At 50.4% G+C, this 15,433-nt stretch overlaps 3 protein-coding genes across 3 annotated transcripts; 2 read left to right on the forward strand and 1 right to left on the reverse strand.

Annotated features, from left to right (window-relative positions):
* Nucleotides 1–715: 715 nt before the first annotated feature.
* On the forward strand, nucleotides 716–3,071 carry PC9H_010110 (uncharacterized protein; the record flags this gene model as incomplete). Its single annotated transcript, XM_036779604.1, is given in 14 exon segments — nucleotides 716–767; nucleotides 785–1,118; nucleotides 1,172–1,240; nucleotides 1,297–1,505; nucleotides 1,564–1,601; nucleotides 1,664–1,718; nucleotides 1,768–1,895; nucleotides 1,954–1,985; nucleotides 2,046–2,229; nucleotides 2,280–2,475; nucleotides 2,536–2,594; nucleotides 2,644–2,702; nucleotides 2,754–2,984; nucleotides 3,035–3,071. The coding sequence occupies 14 exon segments, from the start codon at nucleotides 716–718 to the stop codon at nucleotides 3,069–3,071; spliced, it is 1,683 nt and encodes a 560-aa protein (XP_036628993.1).
* A 769-nt stretch (nucleotides 3,072–3,840) lies between these two features.
* Nucleotides 3,841–6,062, forward strand: PC9H_010111 (uncharacterized protein; the record flags this gene model as incomplete). The annotated part of the gene is made up of 12 exons (XM_036779605.1): nucleotides 3,841–4,163; nucleotides 4,214–4,282; nucleotides 4,341–4,444; nucleotides 4,506–4,559; nucleotides 4,612–4,649; nucleotides 4,702–4,883; nucleotides 5,020–5,203; nucleotides 5,261–5,456; nucleotides 5,507–5,562; nucleotides 5,621–5,682; nucleotides 5,742–5,972; nucleotides 6,026–6,062. The coding sequence occupies 12 exons, from the start codon at nucleotides 3,841–3,843 to the stop codon at nucleotides 6,060–6,062; spliced, it is 1,536 nt and encodes a 511-aa protein (XP_036628994.1).
* Nucleotides 6,063–14,567: 8,505 nt separating this feature from the next.
* On the reverse strand, nucleotides 14,568–15,421 carry PC9H_010112 (uncharacterized protein; the record flags this gene model as incomplete). The annotated part of the gene is made up of 2 exons (XM_036779606.1): nucleotides 14,568–15,259; nucleotides 15,313–15,421. 2 exons carry the CDS (start codon nucleotides 15,419–15,421, stop codon nucleotides 14,568–14,570), a joined length of 801 nt encoding a protein of 266 aa, XP_036628995.1.
* Between the last annotated feature and the right edge of the window lie 12 nt (nucleotides 15,422–15,433).

Genomic DNA, 15,433 nt, shown 5'->3' on the forward strand with positions numbered 1-15,433 from the left:
TATCCATGGGTATAGTAAGGACGAAGGAATCGCGGCGAACGTTTATGAGGGTCCGGATTGTGAGACCAACCCCTTCTACATGCTATTCAGTGCCCCTGCATCAGACCGCTTCTACATGTCGGAGGCGGAGGCGGGCGCATCGGGATATTTGTTTGAGAGAATTGTTGGATACGTCCTCCCCGCATAACGAGGACGAGTTTCGTGCCATCTTCCTTCTCAAAATCAAAACCTCCCGCCAATTACGTTTGTTTGTCAATAGTCAATGCATCTTCCCTTTGCTTGCGTTGACTTGGATGGCGATTCGCCCTACCATCTGCACGACGCCACAGTTAAGGATGGATAGTAGTTCGTTGCAACGAGTACAGTGATCAGTGACTCCGCGCTCGTGAACTCCGTGAACTCGCAATGCGCAGGGAGTTCGGTCCGTTTATGTGACGCTCAATGGCGGCTACAAAGACTCATCATGACATCGGTTCGGAGTCGATCGCTAGGGGATAAATTAGATAGGCCTACAAAAACAAGGGGACTTGTTTAGGAAAGAAACCTCGACTCTTCGCACTCGGGGTTTAGACGGGTATAGGATCACTGCGCTGTGAACTTGCTGATAGACTCCCAGAAGCTATAAGGATGCATGAGGTGAGATGATGGAGATGTCCTCGGGATTTCGACTTACGCGCATCTCTCCAGAAGTGCCGGGTCAGTCGTCTCCGGGCGTATGACTAGCTGGCCGTCCTCGGTCCGGTTGAACAACATCTCCGTGTTCGCTGGTGCGTACCGGCCCCAGGCACTTTCCCTCTTCTTCTCGCCTTTTCATCCGTGGCATTCGCCCAAGCACCGGCTCCAATCATTGATGTCGGCAATGCAAGATATCGGGGAACCGTCAACGCTGCAACCAACATCTCTAGTTACTCAGGCATTCGATACGCTGCCGCGCCCGTTGGCGGCTTGCGCTTCCGGGCGCCTCAAAACCCTCCGGTTCTTGAGGGCGTGCAACAGGCTACTACTCAGCCACAACAGTGCCTTCAGGCAGGCTCCGGGAACTCACCCACAAACCCCAACCCAACGTCTTCTCTGAGCAGCAGAGCGACACAGGATCCTGAGGACTGCCTGTTCCTGAAGTACGTCACGGTTTCACCTCCTCAATATGACAGTCAGGCCTGATGTACGGTAGCGTGTTCTTCCCAGGGAGTACTGTCCCCGCGCGCCCACTCCCCGTAGTCTTTTGGATTCACGGTGGCGGGTGAGTCGGCCTGCGAAATCTATGCTCTTAGGATGTTTTTGACTCTTAGTCCGCAGTTATGTCGCTGGAGGCGCAGGTTCGTTCAACGGAGGTGATCTAATCAGCGAGGCTAAGAATGGTGTTGTTACTGTCATCATCCAATATCGTCTTGGCATATTTGGTATGGACGTCACCTTTTACTCTTCAACATGCGTTGACCATCCGTTGGCAGGCTTCTTGTCCGGCTCGCAGGTCAAGGCCAACGGTGCGCTGAATGCCGGGTTGCGTGAGCACAATCCTTCCTCCATATGCTCCGAATCGCTGACCTCGTACGTCGGGTCAAGTCGACCAAGAATTCGCATTGAAATGGGTGCAACAGCATGTGAGTTTACTTCTATGACCTTCACTGTTCACCTTCTAACTTTCTTGCCCCTTATGGTGTAGATCAGTAAATTTGGAGGTGATCCCGATCGAGTCACCATATGGGGGGAGTCAGCGGGTAAGTATTGAATGACATATGTGCTTTATATAGCCTGATGGTCACTCAGGTGCCGGATCTGTGTTGCAGCATGTCGTAGCTCGGGATGGAAGGACCAGCCCTCCACTGTTCAGAGCAGCGATGTCAAGTTCGTCTTTCTTACCTTCTCAACACCCCTTCGATGGGGCTGTTCCAGAGGTTCGGCTCGTAGTTCCTTGTCCTTTATATCCTTTCTGACTGCCCCTCCCTGCAATAGAGCATCTTTAGCCAGGTTGTCTCGCAAACAGGGTATGATGCAAGGTCATGGTCTCGCGTATGATGCCCCGTTAAGCTAACAAAACTTGGTAGATGTGGTGGCTCCGCAGATACCTTGTCTTGTCTGAGAGCAGCAAATGTTTCGATACTGCAAGCTGCCAACGTAAACGTAAATCGGGCTGGCTTCTTCGGAACATTCGTAGCCGTTCCGGTAGTCGATGGCGAATTCATCACTCAACGACCCACCCAGGCGCTTCGTCAGAGAAGAGTTAATGGTGTAGGCCTTTCCAACTTTTCCTTGCGGTCTCTTTTAATCGCTTCTCCCAGAGAGCGCTCCTTGCTGTGACCAACACACACGAGGGAAACAGCTTTGTGGATCAAAGTACGGCGGCTACAGTCACGGCGGCAGACTATGCTCTCCGCCTGTTCCCTAGCATTGGGGCTGTGAATGCCGCCACCGTAGCAAGATTGTACTCCGGGGTCGGAGCCCCTATTGATCAAGCGAACGCAATTATGGGAGAATGTTAGTCTTCGTACGACCTTGCTAAATAATCTGTCACTCACAGATAATACCTTTGTGAAGCTATCTTCATTTGTCCTACATACTTCATGCTGAATGCCTTCCCCGGGACCTCTTTCAAGGTAAGTTTCGTGATTGCTCTGACGTAGTATCTCCTGAACCATCCTCTAGGGAGAATTCGCCGTTCCGAATGGCAGTCATGGAGAGGATGTAGCCTTCTACTTCACTAGGTAACTCTCTTACAACTTGGTCGTGATTATCCTTACACAGTCCTCCCCCAGCTCTGGACCTCCAGCGTTCAACAACCCGACTTTCATCACTGCCTTCTCTGGAGCATTCATGGACTTCGCTACAGCACTAGACCCAAACCGCAAAATTGATAGCACTAACATCACGCCACAGTGGTCAAGGCACCTCATAGGGAATGCCGAAATGCTGTTTAATCGCACAGTGGGAGGAGCGTCGGATATTCGAGCCATCACGACGTCAAGCACACTCTTGCAGCGATGCGCGTAAGTATCTTAGAACACACTTGATTTCTCGTGATTTAACATCATTTCAGCTTCTGGGAGAGTGTTGGCCGGCTCACCGCTCAGTAAAAAATGTGAACAAGATACGATTTGCCTCCGCAGACCCCTAGCTCCTCTTGGGCAGTCCCACGGCACAAGCAGTCCGACAGGCCTGAACCTACTCTTGTCCTTGTTACCACTTGTACCTTTCTTGAAATCTCTACCAAGTTTGACGTGTAAGCACGATACTTTGTCCTGTCAGTTTGCCCTCTTCTTGGCAGCCGGACATCGCTGGGGTGATCTCATGACAACACAACTATTCAGGTTTTCTCCCTACGCTTTGGGCCCGCTGCTTGGCATAGGGCATGCCAATCCTGGACGCGACTGACTTGACCTCTGCGAAATGCTAAGTGATGTAGATCCGCTTAAGTCGGAATTGTCAGTGGGTTCTTGTTTCTACGCCTGAACATGATCGCGCGCACCCCATTGGCAGGCAGGCGTAGGAAGGTGAGTCGTTCTATTCTAGCTTTGGAGTTCTTTACCCCGTTTTCCCGTGCACTTGATGATTGTCCATGTGAGAGAGCCCCTGCGTGGAGGTGCAAACCCACTTGCAGACCGTATTTGTGCCCGACGAGCATGCTGCCTCACGACCATCCGGGAGACGAGTATGATGATGAACGACATATCTGCTTGCGGACGATCTTGGCTCTTTGACTGATTAACCCCGCTTCTCTGATTGCTCCGCACGGAATTCGTAGGCCGCGCCAATAAATACATGAAGCGGTGGCCATAGTCGTTCGCTGGAACCCATACAATCTCCTGGGCTCAGACTCGACTTCCGGAATTGCTGAGGGTTACTATGCTCATCTTACTGGCTTTTTGCGCTGCCCTTGCGGCCGCTCAAAGTTGGGATAAGGTCGTCGACCTAGGGTATGCCGAATACCGAGGCGCTACCAACGCATCGACAAATGTGACTACCTTCCTGTCAATCCGATATGCCGCACCTCCTACCCAGGAACTGCGCTGGCGACCACCTCAACCCCCTCTTGTCGCTCGCAACCGCGGAGTTCTGAATGCTACGACGCCCCCACCACAATGTCCCCAAGCAGTTCCACAGATCAATAGTTCCCCTTCGCTTCCATTGCTTCCTCCCGGTGGGAACGAAGATTGCCTATTTCTGAAGTATGTCGTTGTGATTGCTGAAAGAATTACCCTCACTGACGTATTATAAGTGTGCACTTCCCAGGACCCACCGTCCCGCGTAAAAAGTTGCCAGTTATAGTATGGATTCATGGTGGAGGGTGTGTATCTCGGCTCTGTATTTAGGCTATGAGCTCCCAACACTAACATTGCTGATAGCTTCACAATTGGCAATGGTGCGGCATACAACGGAGCGGATCTGGTGACAGAGGCAGACAATGGGGTTGTGGTCGTTGTCATTCAATATCGACTCGGCATATTCGGTGCGTCTTTAGTGATTCCTTCCGCTTTCTAAACCCGCTTTCTGAGTTGTGTACCCCGTAGGCTTTCTACCCGGATCGCGAGTCAAAGAGAATGGAGCCTTGAACGCAGGACTACGTAAGTCTTCCTTCACCTATGTCCTTGTGAACGATCTCACAGGGTATTTTAGTTGATCAAGAGTACGCCCTTCAATGGGTACAAAAACATGTATGTCGTCTGTTCTCGATATGGCATAGAGCTATTTCGACCCCTTTTGCAGATCACAAAGTTCGGTGGCGATCCAAATCATGTCGTTATATGGGGGGAGTCGGCGGGTGCCGGTTCAGTACTACAGCACATGGTTTCTCGGGATGGGCAAACACGTCCTCCTCTGTTTGAGGCAGGAATCACAAGTTCGACATTCCTTCCTTCCCAGTACCTTTACAACGATACAGTTCAGAGGTTTGTCTTCCCCCCTAATCTTCTTTCCTCGCGTTACTAAGGGCATTTCTAGTCGATTTACTCGTCCGTACTGACTGGAACCGGGTGAGACCACATCAATATAAAGCTCGTCGCATATTAATGCATTTTCTCGTAGCTGCAATTCCGCGGCCGATACTCTTGCCTGTTTGAGGGCTACAAACTCGTCTATCCTCCAAACTGTTAATGCCCAGATTGTCCACGACGGCTTCTTTGGCACTTGGACCACTGTCCCAGTCATCGACGGGGAATTCATTCGGCGGCGTCCAACTGAGGTCCTCCGTTCGGGAAGGGTCAATGGAGTTCGTACAGTTGTCTCTTTCATTGCCAACGCCAGTCCTGATTTTGAATACTTGCAGCGTGCTCTTCTCGCAATATCTAACGCCAACGAAGGGGCCCTTTTCGTAAATCAGACTACCGCGGCATCGGGTAACTCCTCTCAATACTCACTAGAGCTCTTCCCTGGTATCACGCCGGCACAGAGCGTTGCCATCGCAAGTTTGTACGGCAATTTAGGATCCCCGACTGAACAGGCGAATCTGATCATGGGCGAATGTAAGTCAGTGCTAGTCCACGTACTGAATCGAACTGATGGCAGCCGTTAGCCATCTTCGTTTGTCCTTCATATTACTTGTTGCGAGCCTTTCCAGGTGCTTACAGGGTGGGTAGCGTGTCTGACGCAATCAGTCATCCTGGCTGATGGCACGTCTCGCTTGTAGGGGATATTTGCCATACCTCCGTCATACCACGCGGACGATTTGCCATTCTACTTCCCCACTGGGTGAGTCGATCCACTCATCACCATTCCCGTCGATCACAACTCAAGCGTTCCAAATCTAGCCTGGGTCCCAGATTATTCAACAACACCGAGTTCATTACCTCGTTCTCGCAGTCATTCTTAGATTTCGTCCTCCATTTCGATCCGAACATCAAATATGACGAAAACAACATCACTCCACCCTGGGAGCCCTACGCGCCAACGAATACGGAGATGTTGTTCAACCGGACCGAGGACGGCCAGCTGGTCATACGCCCGGAGACGACTGACCCCGCTCTTCTGGAGCGATGCGCGTAAGTCGAGATCCCGAGGACATCTCCATCATCTCACCTCATGCACCCTATAGCTTCTGGGAGTCCATCAGCAAGTTCACAGCGCAGTGATCCTAAACACCCAGTGCGAAGAGTCGAGGTTTCTTTCCTAAACAAGTCCCCCTTGTTTTTGTAGGCATATCTAATTTATCCCCTAGCGATCGACTCAGAACCGATGTCATGATGAGTCTTTATAGCCGCCAGTGAGCGTCGCATAAACGGACTGAATTCCCTGCGCATTGCGACTTCACGGACTTCACGAGCGTGAATGCCAGGGTCACTGATCATTTTGCTCGTTGCAACGAGCTACTATGCATCCTTAAACGTGGCATCATGAAGATGGTAGGGCGAATCGCCATCCAAGTCAACGCAAGCGAATGGAAGATGCATTGACTATTGACTAATAGTGATGTGCGGGCCGGGCTAGGCTCAAAAGCCTCGGGCTTGGGCCAGGTAATAGTGGGCCAAGGCCTAGTGGAAATGTGAGCCCAGCCTGATAGTAAGGCTTTGCGAGGGCAGGGCTCAGGCTCAGGCTCAGGCCCGGGCTTATCATTTATCGTAGGCAGTAAACAGTACAGTATACCAGAAATTATGGATCTATTGATTGTATAGTAATCTCACTATCATCTTCGTCGTCAGGCTCAGTATACTCTCCATCGTCCTCATCCGCAAATAAGATAGCCCGTCTGTTATCATTATCTGAGTTACCTTGCTGCTCAGTCTCCTCCAGCTCATCATCGTCATCCAAGGATCCATCAGCAAACACGATGTTTCGCCGATAGATGGCCTTAAGAACTTGGAGGGCTTCGACGATGTCACCCTTGAGACGATTGCGCCGTTTTGTAATGGTGATACCGGCGGAAGAGAAGGCCCGTTCGCTCGACACCGAGGAAGCCATGATTGGGAGATAATCGCGGGCTAGAGATGCCCATACCCGCATCCTGTTGGCGTTGATCTGGATATCCATAATGAGTGACTGTAATGGCAAAGGAGGGATGCAAACTCACCCCCCACCAATCTATCATGGAGAGGCCACAGCGCTTCTCATTCGGTGATTGGATATACTCGTTGAAGCCCGGTAAATATGGCTTCAAAGGGTCGGATAATTGGGCAGGACGCTGTAGAGCATCTTCATCGTCTTCGTCATCAGAAAGCTCTCGAAAAAGCCTGCTGAGCTTGCGGCCCTCCGAAGAATGGTGCTGACGTGGTCCAGTTGTGTAATTCTGTGATTCATCGCCGTAGAGTTCCTCGTAGCGTTCGCGATACTGCAAATTTCGTTATTAGATATGGAGAGCCAAGATCATAAAGCTGTAAGAATAATTACCAAGTCCTCTAGACGTTTGAGTGCCTCCTTGTAAAGCGACTTGCCCCAGTGTTTCTCGATATGCCTGCCCTTCGAGAACGGATCAAGGACTAAATCGAGCGATGTTAGTAACAGATCTACACTATATGTAGTTAGACTTACACATTACAACAGTATACGCGTCCGATTCTTCAGTATACTGGTAGTATTCCGCAATCTTGGCCAGCGCCGCTTCAAGTGCAGGCAGAAATCTTGCATACTTGGGCCAGATGGCTGGATCCGACCGTGCCGTCCATGCCTTGTGAAGTGCCTCGAGGGCAGGCAGTACAAGGTGAAGCGATGGGCCGTTCTCCGATGAAAAGGCTTGTTGAGCGCGATCAGAGTGCTGATAATCACGATGATGAGAGAAGGACACAAAGTGGAATAGTTTTGAGCTTACAGCGAGCAAGCTAACACAAGACTGGACTTGCGCCCACTCTGCACTAGTAAGAATCAGTGCATCAAGTTTCGCTCGCTTCACGCGGGACTTTTCTTCACTCATGAGGCGCCGCATAAAGGCATCAACAACCTAACACCGATCATCATTAGTATAGGAATATTGGTGGCGAGGGAAAGACTGCTATACCTCTTTTAGTGACTCTGCACGATCAAGCATAAAATATGTAGAGGACCACCGAACAGGCATGTCATTCTTGAGATGGACAGGTTGGGTGTATCTTGGGTGTGCGGGCCGGTTGCGTTGGATGTCAACAAAGATCTCCTTGCGCTTCGACGACGATCTCTCCTGTATATCACAGCGAGAAAGGGCATATGAGTAATAGACTTATATATTTGAACATTCAGATATACGTACCTTGATTGAGATCGTTCTAACCAATCCGATTTCATCACGATGCTGAGGTTCATCAGGGTCCTCAGCGTCAACATTCAGATCCTGATTTGGGTTGGTGGGGTCGTAGTACTTTGATTTGCTGTATGTGCTCAAAAGAAGCTGGGTTGCGAGGTTAACCACATGAGCGATACACCTAGCATCTACGTTAGCTGTTATTCCACTACAGAAAGATAGCCGACATGTACCGTATGTGCTGTTGTTTCCGATCAAATCTATGTCCATCCCGGTGCATGCGCTCCTCGAAGTGCTCAAGCATAGTGTCGTTGTTTGAAGCATTATCGCAGGTCATATGTCCGACCTGTAAGCCAACTTGTAGTGTGAGGAGACAGATCGCTATGGCCAAAGACTGACCTTGTGCTGAATATGCACCCGTTCAATAATCTTGTATAGTGCGTGGCCGAGACGTTGGCCGTTGTGCGAGTTGTTGAGCTGGGTGAAACCAATCAGGGCCATTCCCATCTTCCACACACCTGGTCGCTCTTCTTCAATCCAATGGGCCGTTACCGCAAAGTAGGCGTCAATGTTTGACGCCTGCCAACAGTCGCATGTTAAGCTCACACGGCCTTGCACCATCTCACTCTGTACAAATGACATCAATGAGTATGTCATGCCCAAGTGAGTAAAAAAGGCTGACATTGACTCGTTCGCGTATTTTCGTGAGTGCTCGCTTGAACGTGACCATTATCTGGTTCCGTGTCATCTTGCGCGTCAGATGTTTCACACCGTTTGTTGCCCGTGCAGCCGTGTTGATCATGTTGCGGAAGGAAGGGTGTTCGAGAGCTTGGATAGGCTACAACAGTACATATTTGATAATAAACTGCGTCAAATCATGAATAAGGAACTTACCAAGTCGTTCTCCACAAGCCAATGGATGGCTGCTTCGTGATATACCTGGTCGGTGTACGGGGGTAGACGTGTTGGAATTTCTTTGAGGTGCGGGTCCAACGTTTTCTGTTGACTGGTGGTCTGTTTTTCTCTAAGTTGGGCACGGTATTTCGGAAGCTTCGGCTCGAACTTGTTGGCTTTACACCAAGCCATGTAGGGTTCCTTATTGAGAGAGGGTAGTCAGATCATCAAGTGGAGAAACAATCGAAATACATACTCGATGCGCTGACTCAATGTGTCGTCGTAACGTACTGACATCTGCCACAAAGCTCGGTCGCTCTTCACCCTGCCTTCTGCATTCAACAAGGGTTAGTAAATACGACAGATTCTTTCGAACGGCTCACCGTGGGCACTTCAAACATCTTCGCCGTTTTCTCTTGCCTTCTGGGGCACTCACTTCAAACGCCTCTGCAAAGAATTCATTTAGATCACGGCTTGTATCTTCCCGGCGTTTATTTGACATGGTATCGTTGTCGATGGCCTGTATGTTAATGTCTTTCAGAAAACCATCTTCGTCGAGTTGATTCGTTGCAGGCAGCGTGGTATCTACACCGTGGTATGAATGAGCAATGATTTGCTGTTAAAGTGAATGTGCTACAATCACCTTGACTTTCAGCTGTCCTTGCTCGCTTTTGAGATGATGATGGCTGAGTGCCATCCTGCGAGTCAGAGTCGGAGTCCTCTACAATTGGTTTGCGCTTGCGACGAGATGCAGGGACTGGTGAAAGCGGGCCTGGATATGGAGGAGTAAGAAAGAGGGCGGCGCAAAGGTGAGTTTTACTCACGGTTGCTATTGGCGACTCTCTCTATCTCCATCCTAGCTTCTTCATGGGAAGGATCGGTTGCGGCTGGAGATGAACCGGTGTGGGAAGCCCATTCTTGATTAGCTTCTTGGGCACGGAGAGCAGCTTCAGCTTCGGCACGAAGAATAGCTTCAGCTTGCGCAGCTCTATGAGAGGATAATTGCTTCTCGCCGATGTTGTCTGGATCAATAACCCTCGCCGAGGGGGCACTAACTCGCTTGGTACGAGAGACTGTATCTGGCGCCATACTCGGAGATGTACTTCCAGAATCATCGAGCTCGAAAAGGGCAGAACTGAGCCAGTGGGCTGGCTGTACAGTTGCTCGGAAGTCTCCGCGTGAAATTTCAGGGCCCGGTCACCAGCCTCAGGCTTCGGGCTTTCGAGTTCACAAGCCGAGCCTGCAGCCTGCAAAAGCCTTACACATGGCCTGGCTGGGCTGGGCTCAACTTAGGCCAGGTATGGCAAGGCTCCGGGCTTTGAGCCTGGCCTAGCACATCACTATTGACTAACAAACGTAATTGGGGGGACGTTTGGGTTTTGAGAAAGATGATGGCACGAAACTCGTCCTCGTTACGCCCGATGTGCCCGCCTCCGCCTCGACGTCGTGTAGAAGCGGTCTGACGCAGGGGCACTGATTGTAGAAGGGGTTATCCTGACAATCCGGACCCTCATAAACGTTCGCCGCGATTCCTTTTTTCGATCTCCGCAGCAGTGCTTAGGTAATCATGGGAATTCCGGGGCTCTTCTCCCAAGATGGTCCATGCTCATGTCTCCCTCAGTTTGCTTCTTACGCTTACTGAGGTGAGACCAAGAATTTGCTACATGTGTAGAAATGCTAATGTTTGCCTATAGTGACGACATTAGGTACATATCACAACATAGTTTGCTTACTGAGTGATGATGTTAGTTTTCCACCAGGCTCCTGTAAGTTCAAAGTATTTGGTGCGATACCGTGGCTGCAGCGCTGAAGAAGATCGTTGGCTTCCTCGTTCAGAGGTCGAAGACCTCGAAGCCCTCGACAGGTGGCTTGCGAAACACCCTGACCCACCTCCACCTCCCGAATGCACCTCACCTTCAGTTGCTTACTTCAAAGACGCGGGTGCCTGTTCCTTCAGAGGGAGGTTGAGTGTAAGCTCAATGCTTACCTGCTCCTAAACCCCTGATTCCAAATCATGTGATTTCCCCTCCACTATTTATACGCGACCCTGACATCATAGATACTTACTTCTTCTTTCCTGTACACCTCCATCTATGTTCTCAAATACCACATTTTGGTCCTCTTATCTCTGGTTCCTCTTCTCTTGAGTGTCGTACCCTTTGGGTACTCCTTCAGCTTCTAGAACCAACACACGTCGTATTGCGAGTTAAGCTCCGCAGTGTTTCATCCAACTTACTGTGTGAAAAAAGACAAACACCTTGTCAAGCTCAACTTCTCAAAGTGATATTGATTAGCATAAACGGCGGCTGATTTTTGCAGCCGCCAAAATGAATTTGTGGATGAAATGAGTGCAGGGCTAAGATGCATATGGGTGTTGTTGCGGGGACGGTGGAGGTAAAAGAAGACGAGAAGCAAGATTTCGCTATGAGCGTAGGTTAAGGGCGGAGTCTTGAACACGATGATGCAAGCTGGAGTTCGGCATGAACTGCTGGGTTGTCGCGGATATAAATCTTCCAGGCATCTGAAGACCATCTGTCAATGGCTTGGATGACATCCTCTGAGAGGCCAAGGCTGGCACACCATGTCACACCCCCCACTTGCAAAGAATGGCCGCCAAACTCGCAACCAATGACATTGAACAGCCAATGTTTAAACCAAGTGCGGGAAGGGAATGTCCCGTCTGTAAGGGGACACTCCTATTTTCTCCTTTTCCCCTGTCCCGTCCCCTTCCTCCTTGTTCCTTTCCCTTTTCTTTCATTCCCTTTCCTTTCCCTTCGCCCCCTTACCTTCCCGCTTCCCTTCCGTTCACTCCCTTCGCATCCGAGCCCCGTCCGGTGACTCCGAAGTCTTCCCGCGCTTCGGACTCGCCTCGGACTCGCTCGGACGCTTCGGATACGCTCGGACTCGTAGATACACTTCGGGGCTCGTCCGGGCTACCTCCATCTTCCTTTCCCACTTCGTTATTCCTTGTCCCCACTCCCCCAGGTCGCTGGCACGGCTCCTGTATATTCCCCTCCACTTATTATCACATGCTCCCGTTCGTACCTTGTGATATTCATCGGACTTGTGGCGGGTGTACTATACAGTTCTTTCACTCTTCTCCCACGCTTCTACAGTGTATACTTCGCACCCTAGCATGGAGGATCCTTATCTTGTTCTCTTTGGATTCTCCCTCTGCTAGGTGCGTATTCTCTCATGTATTGTAGGTAGCATTATTCATATCTTTGGATTCTCCCTCTGCTAGGTCTGCGCTGTGCGGCCATCTTGAGGTTGCCCTTACATTGACTGAGTAAGGCTTCTTGTCAAGATGGTGAGTGAGCATGAATAAGTGAGTATATTGGAAACAAGAGGCAGCATCAGCAATTGCATTGTCAGCGGAAGAAAGCCAGGAAGAGGAAAAGGAAAATCAGAGGATGGTGGCAAGCATGAGTATTGAGCGCAGCAGCTTGACGAGGTGAGGGGACTGATTTGTGTGGTCAGATAGAGCCACAACAACAGCCTGATTGTCAACATGAAAGTGTATGTGGGAGTGCTGCCAGAGGTGCCCTCAATGAAGAATGGCTTGGAGGACTGCATAAAGCTCTTTAAATTGAATATCTTTCCTGGAACCCCTGAAGCACCTAGGGAACCTGGTACTGAAATAGTGGTTGTAGCAGCTGCAAAACTCGCCTACACAGGCTTCCTCTGTTGCGGAGAATTCATGGTTGTTGGAGATTCGGACTCCGCGACGTGCTTAGATAATCCGGGGCATTTGCCCCGGGATGGCTCGCGCCCTCGTCTCCCTCAGTTTGCTCTTCACACTGACTGAGGTGAGACCAGGATCCCGTTCATACGTGTATTATGGCTAACGTTCATCCACAGTCTGGGAACGTTAGGTACATATATCGCAATATATAGTTTGCTCTTCACGCTGACTGAGTCTGGGAATGTTAGTTTCAATAATGGTCAACAAATCAAACTCTTTCAACCCTAATGTTCACATCACCCGATCCTCAGTCAGGTTCACGCCTTCCATCAACAACCCTAATCATGTTATTCTTACACTCCCAGCATCTAAGACTGACCCCTTCCATAAAGGGGTCATATTTATATTTCTGCTGTTCCTAATTCCCCCTCTGTTGGAGATTCGAGCTCTGTGGCAGTGGTTACGTAATCAGGCCGTTACATCCTGGGACTTACCAGACCAGGGTTCTCACTCAGTTTGCTTCATACGCTGACTGAGGTGAGACCCGGGTTCTTGTTTAGCACGTACCATGACTAACATTGGTCTACAGGACTCGTTAGGTACTGAATATACATGTTATAGGCGCATCCAAGGACCCCCTTAGGGGCTACTAGGGGCGCACCCACATGCGCTTTCTGACTATGGGCTCGGGCCGCGCATATACGCGGCCATGCGGACTTCCCGGATTACGGACTAAGTACATACTCGAGCACATTGTAGTTACTACGACCGAACTCATTACTGTTTCGTGAACGCGCGGACGCCGCGTGTTCCTTAGTATATAGTCCTGTATCGTACATACAGCTACCTTAGTTCGAATATTAGTTCCTTCTCCGCACTCGCACCTCGCCCCTCTAGTGGGTTCCCCCCCCGTCGCACCCCTTCGCCTCCGCCCGTACCCTCGGTACCCGCGTAGGACTCCTCCCGGAAATACAGGGCACACAAGAGTGTGGGAGGCGCAGCCAGTAGCTGAAGCCAAGCCCGTACGTCCTTGTTTCCCCCGTTTCCCCCACGCGTCTACGTGGAACCGCGCACCCGCGGGTCCGCGTATCCCGAGCCCCCCCCTGCGAGTGTGGCTCATAACAATACAACTAGTTTGCTTTGTACACTGACTGAGGACTCGTTAGGTTTCAAAACCCTCTACCTGCCTGTCTCCGCTTTCTTACACCTCTTCACAATTAATCCCCTCGCACTTAACCTCCCCCCTGTTCTCCACCTCTGATCAATCCCTGCTCACATGCTCACGATTCATCACTCATCTCCGCCTCGCGCTCCTCAACACTGGATTCCAACCAAATGGATTCTCCAGCCATAGCTTTAGGCAAGGCGCAGTGTCTGCAGCAGCTGCAGCTGGTTTCTTTGATCATAAGATTCAGCATTGGTGTAGCAACACCTACCATCTCTACATCGACACTCCTAAGGACAGGATTCTTAACCTCTCGTCGCATCTCCACATGGCCGATACTCATACCTCCACTTTCGAGCCTCCATCTCTCTTCCCTGGCTTGAGTTCAGCTCCCTTACAGGGGTTTCTCCTTTTCAGGAGCTTGGCTGTGTTTCATACCCAGGTCCCATTCGTTCACGGTCCGTGAGCCAGCCGCCGAACGAGAGAGCTCATGGCGACAACGAAATACAGTTATCCCAAACGAGCTGGATGGACCTGGTCCTTAAGTATGTCTGAGCCGTTTTGCCAGCTCATGTGAAGAGGGTGTATCACGCAAATGGCTAAAATCTAGCATACAAAGTTGATGGTACAAGGGTTGAGCAAAAAAAATAGTACGGGATATTTTTCGTAATGGCGGGAGAATGCTATTACTCGGTGATTAAAGAAGAGATAAAGGTACTGTACTCGCCCATTGTGTCTTGGATAGCTTTTTTGAAGAGAGCCTTGAACTCATCTGAGTACTCTCCATCTTCCTCGATAATCGGTATCGTAGCTGATATCCAAGGGATTGACGTAGCTGGGGTAGGGGATGGTGTGTAGTACTCTTGGTGACATATTTTAGTTGGATCGATGGGGGGAGTTGTGGTCCTCTTGAATCTGTGGAACCGTACCCAACGCCCACAGGCACCTACGATCCAGAAGACTTGAAGAGTGGACCACATATGGAAAATGAACTGAGCTTGTTGTACAATCTGAGGCATGGCAAATTTGATAGTGCTAGTAGCATTCGTTTTCGTTATCATGTGATCCGTTTCGCCGTCCTCGAGACTTCGAGCCTTGGGGACTTTGAGTTCGAATGCGATCGCAGGGAAACGAGGAACAATGTTGGCATCAGGAAAGAATGTTTGATACAAGGCCAGTGGCATGCGAATCAGAAACATGGCATCCGTTACGCGTATCGTGTGCACAGAGATGTCTTCGGGAGCGGTTGAAGCTGTCGAGGTGGAAATACTCTCAGCGTTCTTATGATCGACATTGGCATTTGCTGCGGCCTTGGCAGCTTTCGTTTGAGAGCGCGTCCCCCCAACCTCAGAACTGCCCCACTTGGGACCGTCGAGTCCTACATAAGGCAGGAATGAGGTCACAATTATGATGGGGCGGAACAACACCCACCATGGTCTAAGAGACGATCCACCTCGGCCGATGTTTTACCCTTGCCTTCGGCAGAGAATTGGCCTTGGACCTCGGGAGTATCGAGGGCCTGTGTACGAGTTATGACCATGAGTTTATGCCA

The sequence above is a fragment of the Pleurotus ostreatus genome (genome assembly GCF_014466165.1).
Source record: "Pleurotus ostreatus strain PC9 chromosome Unknown scaffold_7, whole genome shotgun sequence".
Taxonomy (NCBI): domain Eukaryota; kingdom Fungi; phylum Basidiomycota; class Agaricomycetes; order Agaricales; family Pleurotaceae; genus Pleurotus; species Pleurotus ostreatus.